The sequence below is a fragment of the Aethina tumida genome, chromosome 3, assembly GCF_024364675.1.
Source record: "Aethina tumida isolate Nest 87 chromosome 3, icAetTumi1.1, whole genome shotgun sequence".
Taxonomy (NCBI): Eukaryota; Metazoa; Arthropoda; class Insecta; order Coleoptera; family Nitidulidae; genus Aethina; species Aethina tumida.
This window is the reverse complement of record NC_065437.1, coordinates 17,688,762-17,705,362: the sequence shown is the minus strand read 5'-3', so window position 1 is coordinate 17,705,362 and position 16,601 is coordinate 17,688,762. Positions and strand designations below refer to the sequence as shown.

Sequence of the window (16,601 nt, the reverse complement as noted above, 5' to 3'; positions counted from 1 at the left end):
AACAGCTTTCAGACATCAAAAGGAAGTGTTAATATTTTAGGGGAAGTTTCTAATTGATTTTTAACTGTTGAAAATTGGTTTGTTCCCATTTAAACGAAAGTCATCGGGTTTTATTGCACTGGCTGTGAATTCCACAAGACAATTTACTTATCGGGGAAATCGCCAGTTAGAGCGATAGCGAATTTTTATTGAAGAGCTTCTTTACGAGCCCACTAATGGTTAGTTGAGCTACCGGAAATGATGCCACAAACTACCACCTGATATTATCTGAGCTTCCTGTCGTAACCGGGACGGTTTTTTTCCTTGTAACGCCGACTCAAATTTTCTGCACTTGATTAGGCCAGCCTAATTCCATTTCCAAAACGAGACAGTGTGTTCAAAAAAAAAAAGCCACCATAACTTATTCCAATGACTATGGATTATGATGTTGGAGCTGAGATTTGAAGTGCCGATATTATTGCATTATTAGTGCATGAGAACATCGGCTAGTTTGTCCCTAACCTAATCGCAGTAATCGCGTATTATGGGGTTGCACAAAGCGCGGAGACACAATACACCCTCCCCGAGGGAGCGCAATCACATTTTGGTGATGCAATTTGCCTCTCTAACACGCGTCGCCTCAGGCACCACGTATGTCTCTTTTGCGTATCTAAACGTTCTTAAATGGGATTTAAACGGGACAACGCAAATAAACGTAAGATTGACGATGGAATTGACTATTGATATGGTTTGCATGAATGACATGTTCATTTTGTTAGTGATATAAACATATTTAGGTATATATGTATTATAATAATATTATGGTTAAACTGATATAAAAACTGGTTATACAGATTTCTTTGACAACTTAATAGAGATTAATTGTTATAACAAATTTTTTTTTAATATCATAAAATAATTAAATTAATAAAGGCAATCATTATTATGAAACTTCAATATAATTTGATTATTAAGCATGAATAATATCCACAATGTAGCTAATATTTTAAAATATTTTGATTTAAATCTAACCACTGTTGCAAAATATTTAGTCATGTTCATGTATATTATGTGTACAGTGTGGTCCCTGTAACTTATTTAATTATAACTTCATTTCTATAACTAATAGATCAGATAAAAGACAATAAAAACTCTCGTCAAAAACAGTCAATAATTAAATATTAATTAATTATAATTTTATTTAAAATATAAGTTCTTTGAAATATTTCATATTAAAAATCACATTTTTAATGAGACTAAGTTGAATTTGTGAGTATTTAAACATTTAAATTCTGTTGCTATTAATTTTTTTGTGTAATTTTGTAATTATATTTGAAGAACGCAAAACTCAGTTTTCTTTTTATAACAAAATATAAAAGCAAATATAAACATCAATTATTCTTATTTTTATATATTTTTTATTTGTCAATCTTTTGAATCAATAAGAATTAAATTTTTTTAATGAGAATGTGTCTTATAATTTAACACACTTTTAATCATTTTATTCAATGACTTATTAATAAGAAAAAATAAATTCGCTAGAAATAAAAAGAAAAAATTATGTGTAATTACATATTCTATTTGACAAATTCAGTGATTCATTAGAAAAATAATGAGACTATATCTTCTAATTGACCACATTAATTAAGTCATTGAATAAAATATCAAGCTAAAGAAGAAAGTTGAATTGGTAAGTCTTTTTGGCCACAAAAATTAAACTTATTGTTAGCAATAATGTATTAGGTCATAATATATGTTCTGAGATATGTTTGGCCTTTTGTTGGATTTATTAACCAAAAAGAATAAACTCATTAGATTTTTAATTCAGATATTACTAATTTTTTTGTAAAATTTTGTAAATCTATTTGAAGGATTTAAAATCAAATATAAAAATATATAATAAATATATATTCTCACGTTATGTTTACGAAAATTAGGCCTTAGCCTATATAAATAACAATTTTTAATAATTTTTCTTACGGATTATCTTTTGGACCATATTCTTTAAAATTAAATTATAGATAAAAAAGTTACGAGACTGGTTCCATTTTAAAATGACCACACTGTATATTAATAATAAATTATTAGATTTAGGTGTCTAATGAACCATAATGTAGAGTTATAATTTTACATGTGTGTCAAATTACCTTGAATTATTGCTCCATTACATACATATGTTAACGAAATTTTATATTCTCGAACATGATTGGAATTCTATTACACATTACCAACAAACAATCCAGAAAAATGCCAACAATTATAACGACTCTTATATGATAATACATCATTTGAATATACTTTAATTACAATCTATATGTAACTTCCTTTTCCTATCGCACATTACTAAACGAGCCAATTACAAAACCAAAAAATAATTATAATTCGATTAGGATTCATGCGCAATGCGAAAGGTTTTCGAAATCGCAACGTCTCAGATAAAAATCAATCGCGACCAAAAACATAATTGAAACATTGTTAGGTGTTGCCCCAACACGACTTTATGTATATTTAATTTATGTGCTGGTATGTGTAAGGATTATACGAAACTTTCTCTAGTGATTCTCTTTCTCAGCACCGTAATCGTTTTTTGTCCGTACGTAATTAATAATGACGGGTTATCTCAACGTATTGGAGCAATAAATTTTCGTAAATTAATTTAAATTGCCGCTGATGTCGTTGAAAATTAGTTAAAAATTACAATCTCCGAAACACTCGATAAGTCGGCAGTTGTTTCAATCGAATAAAACAAAAAGTGTAAATAGGGGTGGTGTTTTTCCCGTTGAACAAACATATTCATTGTGCGTTACAAGGGCTTTTTGTGAGGGCGAAATGCGCACTTGAGACCAAGTATCGGAGACAGTATTGTCATTTCTGAGTGGCGAAAGTGTTTTAACGCGGGTAAATGTTGGCACAACAGTGAATTTAACACCCTCCTTTTACATGGTCGGAGAACCGACATAAGGAGAATAATTAATTAATGTGCTTTTATGGCGTAAACATTTTAGTATCATACCAATTCAATTTACGACGATGAAACGGTGCAATGTTTATGTCACCCAAGACCTACCGGGTTAAAATCATTTAAGGCCGCTGTGAAATTTCCAGTCCTGCAAATAAATAAACGCAGGAACCGCATGTAACGATCTAATCAGTTTTCCCTTCACAAGTTGGCACTTTTAAGCAAAAGGCAAATGGTGTTGAATTTCTTCGAACACCGAGCCCAACACTAAAACACCCGATATTTATTCTAAATAGCGCTGATAAAATCTAAACAATGGATAATCACACATATAGAACATGAAACAAATGAATTACTATTCTAATGTATTCAGTCTGATCGACTGTCAGACGTGCTTATGATAAATGACTTAAATAAATTGGTAATTCTTTCTATATATTTTTTTTGTTCGCGGACATTAAAAACGGCCATATTGTTTGAGAAAGAATAGCAATGACCTCGCGAACAATAAATAACCATTTCGGGAGTTTTAGCAGTAGAAATTGGAAAGTGGGCTCGTGTGTGAAATATCAAGGTGTAAACTACACAATTTATATAAATAAAAAGCTTCTCTATGACCTTACAATTGTTGATGGTTTACAGAAAAATTTTAGATGTTGCAAGTATCCGTTTTAAATATAGCTATATCGAAATTAATCGGTAGCACATGTTGAACAATATTTTGGAAAACCCTTATCCGGTCCATTGATTCCCGGACAACAAAAAGGCTTAACCGCATTGTTGTGGTTTCGGTGCCTAAACACCTAGATTATCGGATAATGCTAAACACCTAGTTACAAAAGCTAAATACCTTTTGTCATTTTAAGACAAATTGACAGGATACCTAGCCAGGAAATTCCAAACGCTCGACGGGCTCGAGGACTGTACCTACTCACTCTCCAGCGACTATCACCGATGGAAAATGATATTTTTAATGAGGACTGACATGAGCTAGTTTTTTCATGGGTTCAATGTTTAATATTTATTAATTTATGTAGTATTATATTTTGTATTTGAAAAAAGGTAATTATCATAATTTATTGATAGTAGACGTCTGATTGGTATATTATTAAATAGTAATTATAGATAAATATACGCCATAATTATTTTCATAAAAATGCAAATATTGGCCACCAAAAATTTAGTGAATAATATTATGTGTATTCTATATGTCGTAGTCTACAGTGTAGTCCATTTAAAAATTTTTACAAACCTTTTTGTCTATTTGTAAATCATAAAAATATACACTTTTAAACAAAATGTTACGGTTTTAACCAATTTTTTAATCACAAATCATTCTAGCAAATTTTTTATGGCAAATATAACTATGCGGCTGAGTATAAATCAAATTTATTAAAAAAAAAATATGTATACTCATAATCATCTCGAAGAATAAAAAATAAAATGAATTTATTTTTTTAATTAAGCAGTCTATGAGATGAACTGTCAAAAAGAATCCAAATCATATTTTTCAACAATTTTGAAATATTATACTAATAACCTTTTTCAATTGTAAATCATAAAAATATAAACAAAATGTCACGTTTTTGGTCCAAAACCAATCAATAATTTAATCATGAAATTTAATAAAATCATACTAGCAAATTTTTTATGACAAATCTAACTACACCATTGAGCATAAACCAAATTTCTAATAAAAAAATATGTATATTCATAATTCTGTGTAAGAAATGAATTTATTTTTTTTAATTAAGTAGTCTATGAAATGAGCTGCCAATAAGAACATAAATTATCATATTTTTCAATAATTTTGAAATATTATAATAATAATAGTGTACCTATTTTCTCAAGTTCGTGGTAGAAATAATGAACCGTATTGGGAAATTCCCCCAGAACAATTGAGAAAGATAACCACAGTTTAAGATACAATATAATAAATGCATAGAATTGAATGATGCATTGATGAAAGTATCCAATAGTCTCGAAAAATAAGATAATTTGTGCTATTTTGACAGTTTTTGACTACTCGATTAAAAACATAAATTTATAAAAAGATTTTTCCTCCGAATTATGAACATGCATAAATATTTTATGAATTTTAGTAATACAGAGTTTTAGTTAGATTTATAATAAAAATTTGGTGGTATAATTTCCTAAATTTTCATGCCTAAAAAATTACCCTGTAGGTTTTGGTTTTGTGTAGGTATTCATTTTCATCCTTTACAGTTGAAAAAAAAATTGTCAAAATCGCAAAAAAATACAAATATTATAAAGGTGTCCCGTTTTCAAATGAGCCACACTGTATATTACAAAACTATTTTTATAATATTAAAGCTGTAGGTCCACATAATTAAGACGAGACAAATATCTGATCAAATTCACCTAATACAAAGTAACAGTATCAATTAGACAAACAATGTGCTTTGTCATTTCAATTCTTATGCTGCCCACTGACGACTTCATCCACTTCCAACCGAACGGGAACGATTTGTGCCTGTGACAGGAACGTGAGTCCTTTGAAGGGAGCAAGATTACAACCACTTAAATACCCTTAATGAACGAACTTGGCTCAATGGCCGTGTTTGCCGTCGGAACAGGTAGCCAATCTTTTAAAAACGATGATTGAGAACAAAAAAAAAACTAAATCATGTCGGTCGACTGGACGGCATCAACGGAGCGATGTATATTTTACGAGACACTAACGATGTTAACCAACAAAACTAGTTCGATCGATTACACGGATAAATTGTTTTAATAATCCGAGACTGAACAATTTGTTTAATCTGTTTAGAAAACAACTATCGAAAGCGCAAGGCTAGAGGAAGCGATCGGGATGTCTCAATGATTGCGGGACGGTTAAAACGCGTGTTAATGCCAGTGTTCTTGTGACATCGTCATGAACTGATGCTAATTGATTAGGGAGCTAAAGTTGATTAGGCAACCACAGAAAAGTAATTTTAAACACTGAAGGCTATTTATTATTTTAACCAGTAATTCGATTTTTTTATTTGTGAAAGTATAGTTTAAATAATATAATATATAACATTAAATATTATATTCAGTTCTACCTATTAATTGATAATTGAGTTAATTACCTATATTAAAGGAGAAAATCTAAATGGACATAATAATTACAATGTCAATATGAAATAATATATACGTGCATAATTGCATTTTCTAAAATAAAACTACATTTTTATCACTATTAAACTAAAATTTATATATTAATAGTTTTTGTAAATTGTATTTTAACGAATTAAAAGTATATTTTTATAAATATTCACATGATAAATAATTCGATAATGAATAATTCAGTACTTATGTATTCATAAATTAAAATAATTGAGCAATAACTAAGAAATATGAAATTAAAACAAGACAAGTAAACAAATATTAACAAAATATAAAAAATATCTGTTTTAAAATATTATTAATTGCGTTGCAAATGGCTATACACAATGAATAATGTGTTCTTTCTAATTCTTGTAAAACCAACACATATTTACAGGATACTAACATTATTTTTGAAGCAAAATTAGCAAATAGTTGTAAAAATTTTCTTTAAGTGTTTTATCTGAACCTTATTTATTTTTTCAATTGTGCCATATTATATTGAAATTAAAAAAAAGGTAATATTAAATTTGTATATATCAAACACTGATTAATTTAGTACCAAACAGTATATTTTATAAGGAAAAATTGAAACTAATAAAACTCAATGATTGACTAAGATATGAAAAAATATTTATTTTTCTACTTGTTAGTAATGGAATTTTGGTGCCAAATTCCAGTAAAATAATTTTTGTTTGAATAATTTTCTTATTGAACTATTTTTTTATTATATATATTTTATTATTATCTAAAAAATGAACCAAATTAACCAAAATAAGAAAATATTTATTCATATCATAATGAATAGAAGAGTTTTAATGACAATTTTTACGTTCGGGCCATTCTCGACCAAATCTAATAATTTTTTATATGCGTTAGTTTTTGGAGTCATCACCGAAAGATTATTTAATAATTTAGCACTTCATTTTAAATGGAAGGTGGAGAACATTCCTCAGTTTTCCATTTTTACTCCAGTTTCATATAGCAAAATCCATATTGCGTCATTACATGATCGTACAGAAAATTTAGAAATCGTATCTTGTAGAACATTGAACGCTCTACAAAAAAGTTAACTTACAATTTTTCATAACTTTTACCGTTTAGAAGATATCGGAGGTCAAAGTTTGAAGTTTATTTTTACTTCTAATTTTTACAACTTGTTAGTAAATAAATATTATAAAACAAATGTCCAATATATATTTTTGTACAATTAATTTAAAATATATTCACTGATTTTAATAGTTTTTTTAATATCTATTTTATATATTTTAAAATTATCAATAATCCATGATATCATTTTGTGATAATTAAGAAAAAATAGTTTTTTATTTTTAAATAAACCCGTTGAAAAATATTAAATCACGATATAAATTGTAACTTATCATAACAACAGAAAATGTTAAAAATTGAATAGAAAGAAATATATTCCGAAACAAAACATAAAACAAAACTTTTAAACTGTTATTCTATCAAAACATTTTTTGGCCCATCCTAATATTTATATAATTATAATTTTTATTATTATTTTATATTTATTCCTTTTAAAAAATTGTTTAAAATATATTAAAATTTCAAATTATAATGGAAATTTAGCAAAGCTTTAGTTCATTCGAGTCTAAAATTATCGCAAAAACCAAATAGAAATTCACACATTTCGAAACACAAAACTTTAAATCTCCCATTTTAATAACAGGTTTTGGCCAGTGTGCGTAAACCAGTGTTTGGGATCGGTATGTAATAATTACAGGTCCGAATAATATATGGACTATTGAACGAGACTACCGTTTCGCCAGTGCCGGACCCGGTTTCGTTTCACGGGCGCTTATCGTGCGCCCGAATCGGGTTGTTATTACTATTTTGTCAGTTTAATTGTCGTCCATCCCGCGATTTATAATACCGAGCCGCGGCCGGTGTGAAGCCGTAAATCTGTCCGAAGTCGGGCGTGGAATTGCTCAAACATAGACGTTATGCTTTTCTGTGTGTTCGACCGTCGACGATCCGGGAACCGAGTAAGGTCCGACGGAAACTGTTAGCTTCGGATCTAACTACTCCGTTCCGATTCCAGTTATTTTACATATGGAAATTAAGCAATTTGAAACTGATTTAATAACATTTTTCTCCAGTTTCTTTGGTCTCTGAATTTTTTAAATTAACTTTAATATTTCTAAATTATTCATTTAATTATTATCCTCAAATACTCCATTTTATTTCACTTTATTTTGACATTTTTAAAAATATATGTGATAATATTTTATTCTTTATATAAAAAAAAATTAAATTTAATATTATAGAAGACTACCATGGGTATTTTTCTATTTATTTTTGATACTAAATTAAAAAATAAATGTAGAAATAATCCAACTTTAATTTCATTTACTAATAATTAAAATATTAATTTTATAATTCAGATATATGAGCTACATCTGTTACTCACGACAATCAATTAATATTAGTACGTTTATTTATTTATTTTGTATAATAATCCTGTTAGACTTTTAGTAAGTTAAAAATGTAAGACAAATCCTGCTAGTTAATAATGTATGATAATTATAAACATAAATGAAAATTTCAGTTCTTATAAATAATTAATAAATATACGTATATTTAAATAATTAAAAAGTTCCATCACACATTCAATTTCGATATTTCTCCTTTTGATTACAGTAAATCAAAATTAAATAGCTACAGAAATTGATTTAATAATATTTTTCTACACTTTCTTTGGTCTCTGAATTTTTTAATTTAACTTTAATACTCCAAAATTATTCAATTAATTATTATCCTCAAATATTCCGTTTTATTTCACTTTATTTTGACATTTTTATAAATATATGTGATATAAAAAAATATTAAATTTAATATTATAAAAGAATACCATTGGTATTTTTATTATTGATACTAAATTAAAAAATAAATATAGAAATAATCCAGCTTTTACTTCATTTAGTAATAATTATTTATTTTATTATATTTCAGAAAACACATTAAAAACTAATTACTCTTTATTAAAATATTAATTTAATAAATCAAATATATGAGCTACATATGTTACTTACGACAATCAATTAAAATTAGTATCTTAAATAAAATTTAAATTAACATAATTAATTAAATTACGTTATTTATTAATTTATTTTGTGTCAGATTTTTAGTAAGTTAAAAAATAAAATTTTGATAAAAATGCAAGCTAAATCCTGCTAGTAGTGTATGATAATTATAAACATAACTGAAAATTTCAGTTCTTATAAATAATTAATAAGAATATGTATATTTAAATAATTAAAAAGTTCCATGCCACATTAAAATTCGACATTTCTCCCTTTGATTCCACAAAATTAAATAGTCGCAATCCCGTCAGTAATAACTAAATTATTTGGAATTCCCGACAATTAGCATCTACTAAATAAAACATTAATTGCTTTTAAAGAGCCCAAAACGTATAATCTTTGAGAGGAACTGCAGTAATTCATCGTGACTTGACAGTGTGCGTGGATTAGTTTTCGACACGGATTCCGGGGAGTGTTTTATTATCATTTCACTACAGCTACCGTGAAACGCTACACCAATTAGATAATTACAGGCCACAATCTCGAATTCATCATACTTTTTCATGTGGCGACCTATCAGGGGTGGATACCCCTATTAGTCAACAATACTCGTTCCAAAAAGATAACAACCATCGAAATTTTACTATTACTTTATTTTACAACTTATTTTATCATTTTTATTGCCAATTTATTAGGTTTTTGGGTTGGGAAATTAACTATTGAAAGTTATTTTAATTAATTTTGGTCATTTAAGTCTCATTTTATTTTTTCGGACACAAAATTATGGTTTTATATTATTACGTCTTAGATATTTAAATAATACTATTATTATTAATTATACCTTTCCTGTTTTTGAAATTCATGTTGAGAGAATTAAAAAATGCTATATAAAATTTTCTATTTTTAGCATAATTTAATTCACATAGTTATTTACTCAAGGTACATGTCTGATATAATTAATCACAACTTCAAAATTGATGTTAGCTTAGAATGATTTTGGTATTCCTTTGTCGTATAAATATTTTTAAAAGATGTTTCCTTTGATGATTTAATAAAAATGACAACTAGTAAAACAACTTCTCCCCTTGCCAGCCCTTTGTGCCAATTATTTTGAATTTGCTCATTTCCTAATTCCCATCCTCACACTAGAGAACCATTCACGCCGATTCTTTCGCTCCGCTAATCCACAACACTCACCTATTTTTGGCGGCAGCTGCCCGATCCCGTTGCCTCCTATTCTTGAACCAGTTCCCGACTTGGGTAGGTGTAAGGCCCGTCGCCTGGGCCAATTCCCGCTTCTTCGTCGGATTCGGATACGGATCCTGCAGGTACCACTCACGCAGCAAGCTGCGAGTTCTCTCCTTAAAGCAGTGCGTCTTCTGTTCCCCATCCCAAATGGTACGCGGCAACGGAAACTTTTTACGCACGCGATACTTGTCCACCGGTCCCAACGCACGTCCGCGGAGCTTCTCCGCCTCCTGGTAGTGGGCCTCCAGCCACATGGCCTGGAGCTTGCCGTGCGAACCCTTGGTGAACTTGTGCGATTCGAGGATGTTGTACAAGTCGCGAAAGTTGCCGCTGTGAAAGGACACTATGGCCCTGGCCCTCAGCACCGCTTCGTTTTTGTTCAGTTCACCGATGTTGGGATGGGCGACGGGCAAGGACCAGAGGAAGCGGGCCAGTCTTTCTATGTCGCCGCTCTCCTCCAACGTTTCACATACGGCCGCCACTTGGTTCACGGTGAAGTTCAACGTCGGCAGGGCGAACATCGGATTCGGCAGCATCGCAGTCGGCGTCACGGGAATAGGAACACTGACACCGGGCGACGAAGAAGTGTCCGAATGGCCACCGGAACCGGGTCCAGAGCTTCCGGAACATAGTCCGGAGGATAGACCTAGGGCCATGTGGGTTGCCAGTGTGGCTGCAATCTTAACCAATTATCGACGAAGACCGTGTCAACTAGCACTGCATATCACTGTCACTAATCGAACGGAGCCAGTCCATCAGGTGGGCAAATGTTTGTACAGCACCAGTCAGTACCCAGCACACTATCTTTTTCGCCCAGCTGCGTGTGGCGCACGGTAAGATACTGAACGGTCTATCGGCGGCACGCTCGGGCAACCCAGGTCCGGTGCGCTCTATCTCATTGGTCCGACAGCGGGCCGTTACTACGGTAACTGGGCCAGTTCCCTACCAATCCGGCGCACGGTTGGAGGGAGTGAGAGTCGCGATGGGTGTAACTGATGTCAGCTTTGAAATGTAGCGTTTCATCAGAAGTGGGATTCCTGCCATATAGCTAACTAAAGGTGATGTATAAAGTGGTCGTCTCTACTAAATGTAATTTCGTTACACAATCAGTATAAGTTTGCAATACACACGCCTTTTTGGATTTTTTCACTTTGATTCGACGCCGCCGTCGCGAATCCCGATTATTACGGTGTCGGCGTTAGAGAGCTTTACCGACCGCTGAATAAGTCTGCCCATTTCTTAAAGGAAACGCTGATGCAGGTGGGAGCTATTCGCATTTATTTTCTTTTGTTCTTTGACTCAGTTTTTTATGTGAAGTTTTCCGATACAAATATGAAAATCCCACTTATCATTGGTTTAAGTAAATTCTGTAGAATTATTTGTACATAAATAAAGAATATTTACACATATTTTATTATTATGATATAAATAACATTTTAGTGACAAATATTCTATTATATTTATAATATTTATCTAAAATATTCTATGAAAACTTTAAATTAAATAAAAAATAATAAATATATATACATGAAATTGATACCAAAACATATAAATATATATTTTTATACATAATTACTATTTTTATATGAAATTTGGTATATGAAAGATGCTAAATTCAATGAGGAATTATTTCATAAAAAATGTCAAGGTATATAGAAAAAAACATATTATTTTTTATTTAAAATTTAGGTATAATAAATTTTTTATTTAATATTTATTAATATAAATTTCTGCAAAAAATATGAATATAAACAGACATCATATGCAATTACGATAATTAAAAATTATTTTTATTATATTAAATACTTATTTAATAATTCGTAATATTATAAATATACATTATACAATTTTGAATATTTGGTATAATATATAATTTATATTTGTAATATATTAATTATTAGTCATTAATATTAAACATTGAAATAACATTCTTAAATTTACAGTTTTATTAAATGAAATAATTACAATAAAGTTTTTTAATTATTACGTTTTATATGTATTATTAGTCAATAGGTATTCTCAAAATAAAAATGATCATTTTTATTTATTATGTTAAATAGGAACTACCTATTTAATAATTTAAAATTTTAAATAAATAACATAAAATTTTATATTTATTAACTAGTGAAAGTTATTTTTTTAATTCCCTAATTTATTATAATAACATTTTAATTAATTAAAATATTTGGAGAAAATGAAATTAATATTGAATATTAAATTTATTGTTTCGACATAAATATAAATATATATTTAAAATAAAAAACTATTTCAAATTTGTTTTCAATAATGTATTTTTCATTTTCATATTTAATTTTAATAGTTAAGATTATTTTGAAAAGTTAAGAATTGTAAAGTGTTTCAATAAACCGAATAAATTTTTGAAAATGGAATTAACCACACATATTAGTTTTATAATATATGTGTGTATTTAAGTAAATCATAGAAAAATATTGCTTCGTTTTTACAAAGAAATTATTTAATATATAAAATAAAATATTATATATATTTACTATTATAATCTGATAGAATATTTATCTAATACATATTTATAAATAAAATATATATTTGATATTCATTTACGTATGTATTGGCTATTAATAGCCATAACAAAATTATTCCAAAATGATAAAGCTTCTCAAATCTTCAAAGACATTAGATATCCATATGTACAAATTGAAAAAGGAAACCATTAAGATACACTAATGAACTGACCTATTAATTTGTCATCAATAATTAATATTGTTTTTGTTTTCAGGTGCAAATGAATCGAAACCGGTTGCGGACAAAAATTCACGTTAACTGTTAGGAAAGGATATTAGAGATTAGCATAAATTTTACAAGTGTAATAATTATAGTTATTTTGTAATTAAATAAAATAAATTAGCATTTATTCTTTATCCCAACGTTCTAGTTTTTATGAACTTTACAGGAAAAACAAAATTGTATTTAGAAACTGTTATCGCATTAATTGGGACAAAATAAATAAGTGTGTTCAAGTTCTAATTCAGTGGTTATAAAATTTACAGACTCACTTCTAAAAATAGTAGTCCTGAAAAAATTCAAAAATTTAAAATTAAATTTTTTAAATAAAAATTTCATTTTACTATAGTTTTATAAAATATAAAAAGAAATATTCCACCAAAAATTTGACTTTTAATGGCCCCTTCAAAGCTCAGATTTTTGTTCGTTAAGAAAAAATATTACAGTTGGAATCAATTTAGTCTGACCTGATAAGTATATCCCAATTAAACTCTATCTTGGAAATATAATTTTAAATGTGAATATTTGTATTACTATGCAGTAAATATAAATTTGTAAAATGAGAAAAATTTACAGGGTGTCACGATATTTAAGAGGCTTTTTGTGGCATTTTCAAAATTCAGTTTTTTTTCTATAAGAAAACAAATACGGTATTTTGGCATCAATTTAGCCTAACTATACTTAAACATGCCTTGTTAGTTTTAAGTATATACCAATTAAATTTTACCCTTGGAATTATATATTAAATGTGAAGATATTTTTAAATTATATCTAAATTTTTAATGTGCAGTAAATATAAATTTATAAGATAAGAAAATTTTACAGGGTATTAAAAAATTGTCATAATATTTAAGGGGATGATAAAAATAGGGCTTTTTGACATCTTCAAAATTAAGTTTTTTCTTTAAAAAAACAAATACAGTATTTTGGAATCAATTTAGCCTAACTGAATTTATAGTTGTATATACCTTAGAAGGTTTAATTATTGTCCCAAGTTCATTGATTGTGGAATCAATTTAGCTTAATTGACTTTACACTTATAGTATATCCCAATTAAATTTTACTCTTGAAATATTATTTTAAATGTGAAGATATTTGTATCAGATGTAAATTTTTGTTGTACAGAAAATATAAATCTATAAAATGAGAAAATTTTACAGGGTGTTAAAAAAGGAATCACAAAATTTAAATGGATTATAAAAATAGGGATTTTTGTGGCATCTTCAAAATTTAATTTTATCTTCTTTAAGAAAACAAATACTGTATTTTAAAATCAATTTAACCTCAGTGACTTCATATCCCTAATAAATTTTACCCTTTAAATAATATTTTAAATGTGAATATATTTTTGTAATAATAGTAATTTTTGTTGTATAGAAATTACAGGGTGTTAAAAAAGTGTTACAAAATTTTAGAGGATGATAAAAATAGGGCTTTTGGTAGAATCTTCAAAATTCAGTTTTTTCTTCTTTAAGGAAACAAATAAGGTATTTTGTAATCAATTTAGCCTCACTGACTTTATATTTGGTTTAAAAACATCCCAATACATTAAAATAATATTTTAAATGACACGATATTTTTGATATTATACTTAAATACTTGTTGTGCAAATATGTGTCCATAAAAGTGTCACAAAATTTAAAGGATTGTAGTACGGCCTAAAATATGTAAGGGACATGCGCCCAAGATAATCGAATCCTTTATATTAAGAAAAAAATTATTATTATTATTATTATTTAAATAAGACTAAGATCATGTCCTGGTCTATACTAAATCCCCTTAAAATTTATGACAGTTGATTTAGTATCCAATAATTAATTAATAAATATTAAATTAACGTCAAGATTTATAACAAATCCTACATTAAAAAATCACTTCGATATATAATCCCGTAATTTAACACCGTTCTAAAATCATGTACGTTTCAACAGATTATAATACACTTAACATGCGGCCAGGAAACACGATACGGGGCAAATAAGTTAATAAGACCATAAATTAATATTTAATATCCCAAACAGCAGCAGCAGCGCAAAATTGCCATGAAAATTAGCGTCTGCATCTCTGCCCATGCATTGTTCGTCCCGTCCGTGCGCCCAGTGTGTTGCATCCTGCGTTCCAGGTTTTTGCCGGCCAAATGTGCGGGGATCGTGTTTCCGATAATTCGGTAACAAAGGCCGTGGGGAGCGAGAGTCGGGCGATCGCGGCGTCCCGGTGCGCTCAGACGGACGATGCGATGCGCCTGAAATTGGAGATGTCGCGGTCTTGGAAAACGAGACGCTCTCTCGCTAATAAGGTGGCCGATTACAGGCCAAATTCGACTGGCGATGCGAATAATCTATCGATTTTACACCCTGTTGCTCGGGCTTCGGCTTCGACGTTCGAACGGATCCAACTCGGATTACTCACCGGTTTCGAGACGCACGATGCGTCAATCCTTCCTTCGTGTTGATTTTTTTGCCTGCATGGATTGAACACGTTTATTTAATGATCTACCCACAACTATTGTCTCATACAAAGATTGAGTGATATTGTGATTCTTAGACCTTAGACTATTTATACTCTAAACAATGCCTTTCCTCGAAAAACAGAGAAAAATTAATTTAATTAACTAATTTAAATACTATGAAAAAAATATAAAAATTATAAAACTACAGAATAAAATTTAAACAAATAGAAATAATACTTACTTATTATAATAATTAACTTCTGCGACGAGAATAATCAATCTGTTTTTCTATTCATTCTATATATTCTTGTGTTTTTTTTTTCTTTTTAAGGTTATTTATATATACTTCTTTAAGATGTCTCAGGATTTTTAGGGACTCTACAATATATACTTACTCAGATTTATATACATTTTAGATCTTTTGAATTGTATAGAATATTTTAAATATTTAAATGTCTTTGAATGTCTAATTCTTATACTTAAATTTTAAAAATTATTTTAATACTTTCAAACTATGAATATATTTTAGACTTTTAGGCTTTTTGAATTATTTAATTTAGAACTTGGATTTGAAAATTATTTAAATACTTAAAAACTTTTAAATTTTTTGATTTAAAAAGTTTTTTTAAATTTTGATTTTTTTAGGATTTTTTGATTATGTATATGTCAAAAATTTTACATTTCTTACATATATTTTTGGATTGTTAAAATATTGTATTTAAGTATCTAAGGTTTGGAATTTTTTTTTATATATGTCAAAAATTTTACGTTATTTTCAAATTTTTGATATATTTAGACTGTTTCAATTATGTATGCATATTGAAAATTCTTTAAATACCACTAAACTTGATTTTTTGAAAGTTTTTATATTTTTAAATATTTAGTTAAATAATTATTTAAATTATGTAAAAGTTATGAAAATAGCATATATTCCAAACTACCTTTCATATTATTTTTATAAAGATACTTTAAAATTTTTTATTTTTTTTAGTTTTTGGTTTATGTTCAGGTTATAATTTTTGTTAAGATTGTATTTCAATAACTAAGG

General features: G+C 28.4%; 1 protein-coding gene across 1 annotated transcript in view; it reads right to left on the bottom strand.

Annotated features, from left to right (window-relative positions):
* LOC109604727 (homeobox protein SIX3-like) overlaps window positions 1-11,149 on the bottom strand; it is a 32,859-nt gene extending 21,710 nt beyond the window's left edge. The window contains exon 1 of the mRNA XM_020021255.2: window positions 10,294-11,149. Coding sequence (XP_019876814.2) covers window positions 10,294-11,000 — 707 coding nt within the window. The 5' untranslated portion in view covers window positions 11,001-11,149. The remainder of the gene's footprint in view (window positions 1-10,293) is intronic.
* Between the last annotated feature and the right edge of the window lie 5,452 nt (window positions 11,150-16,601).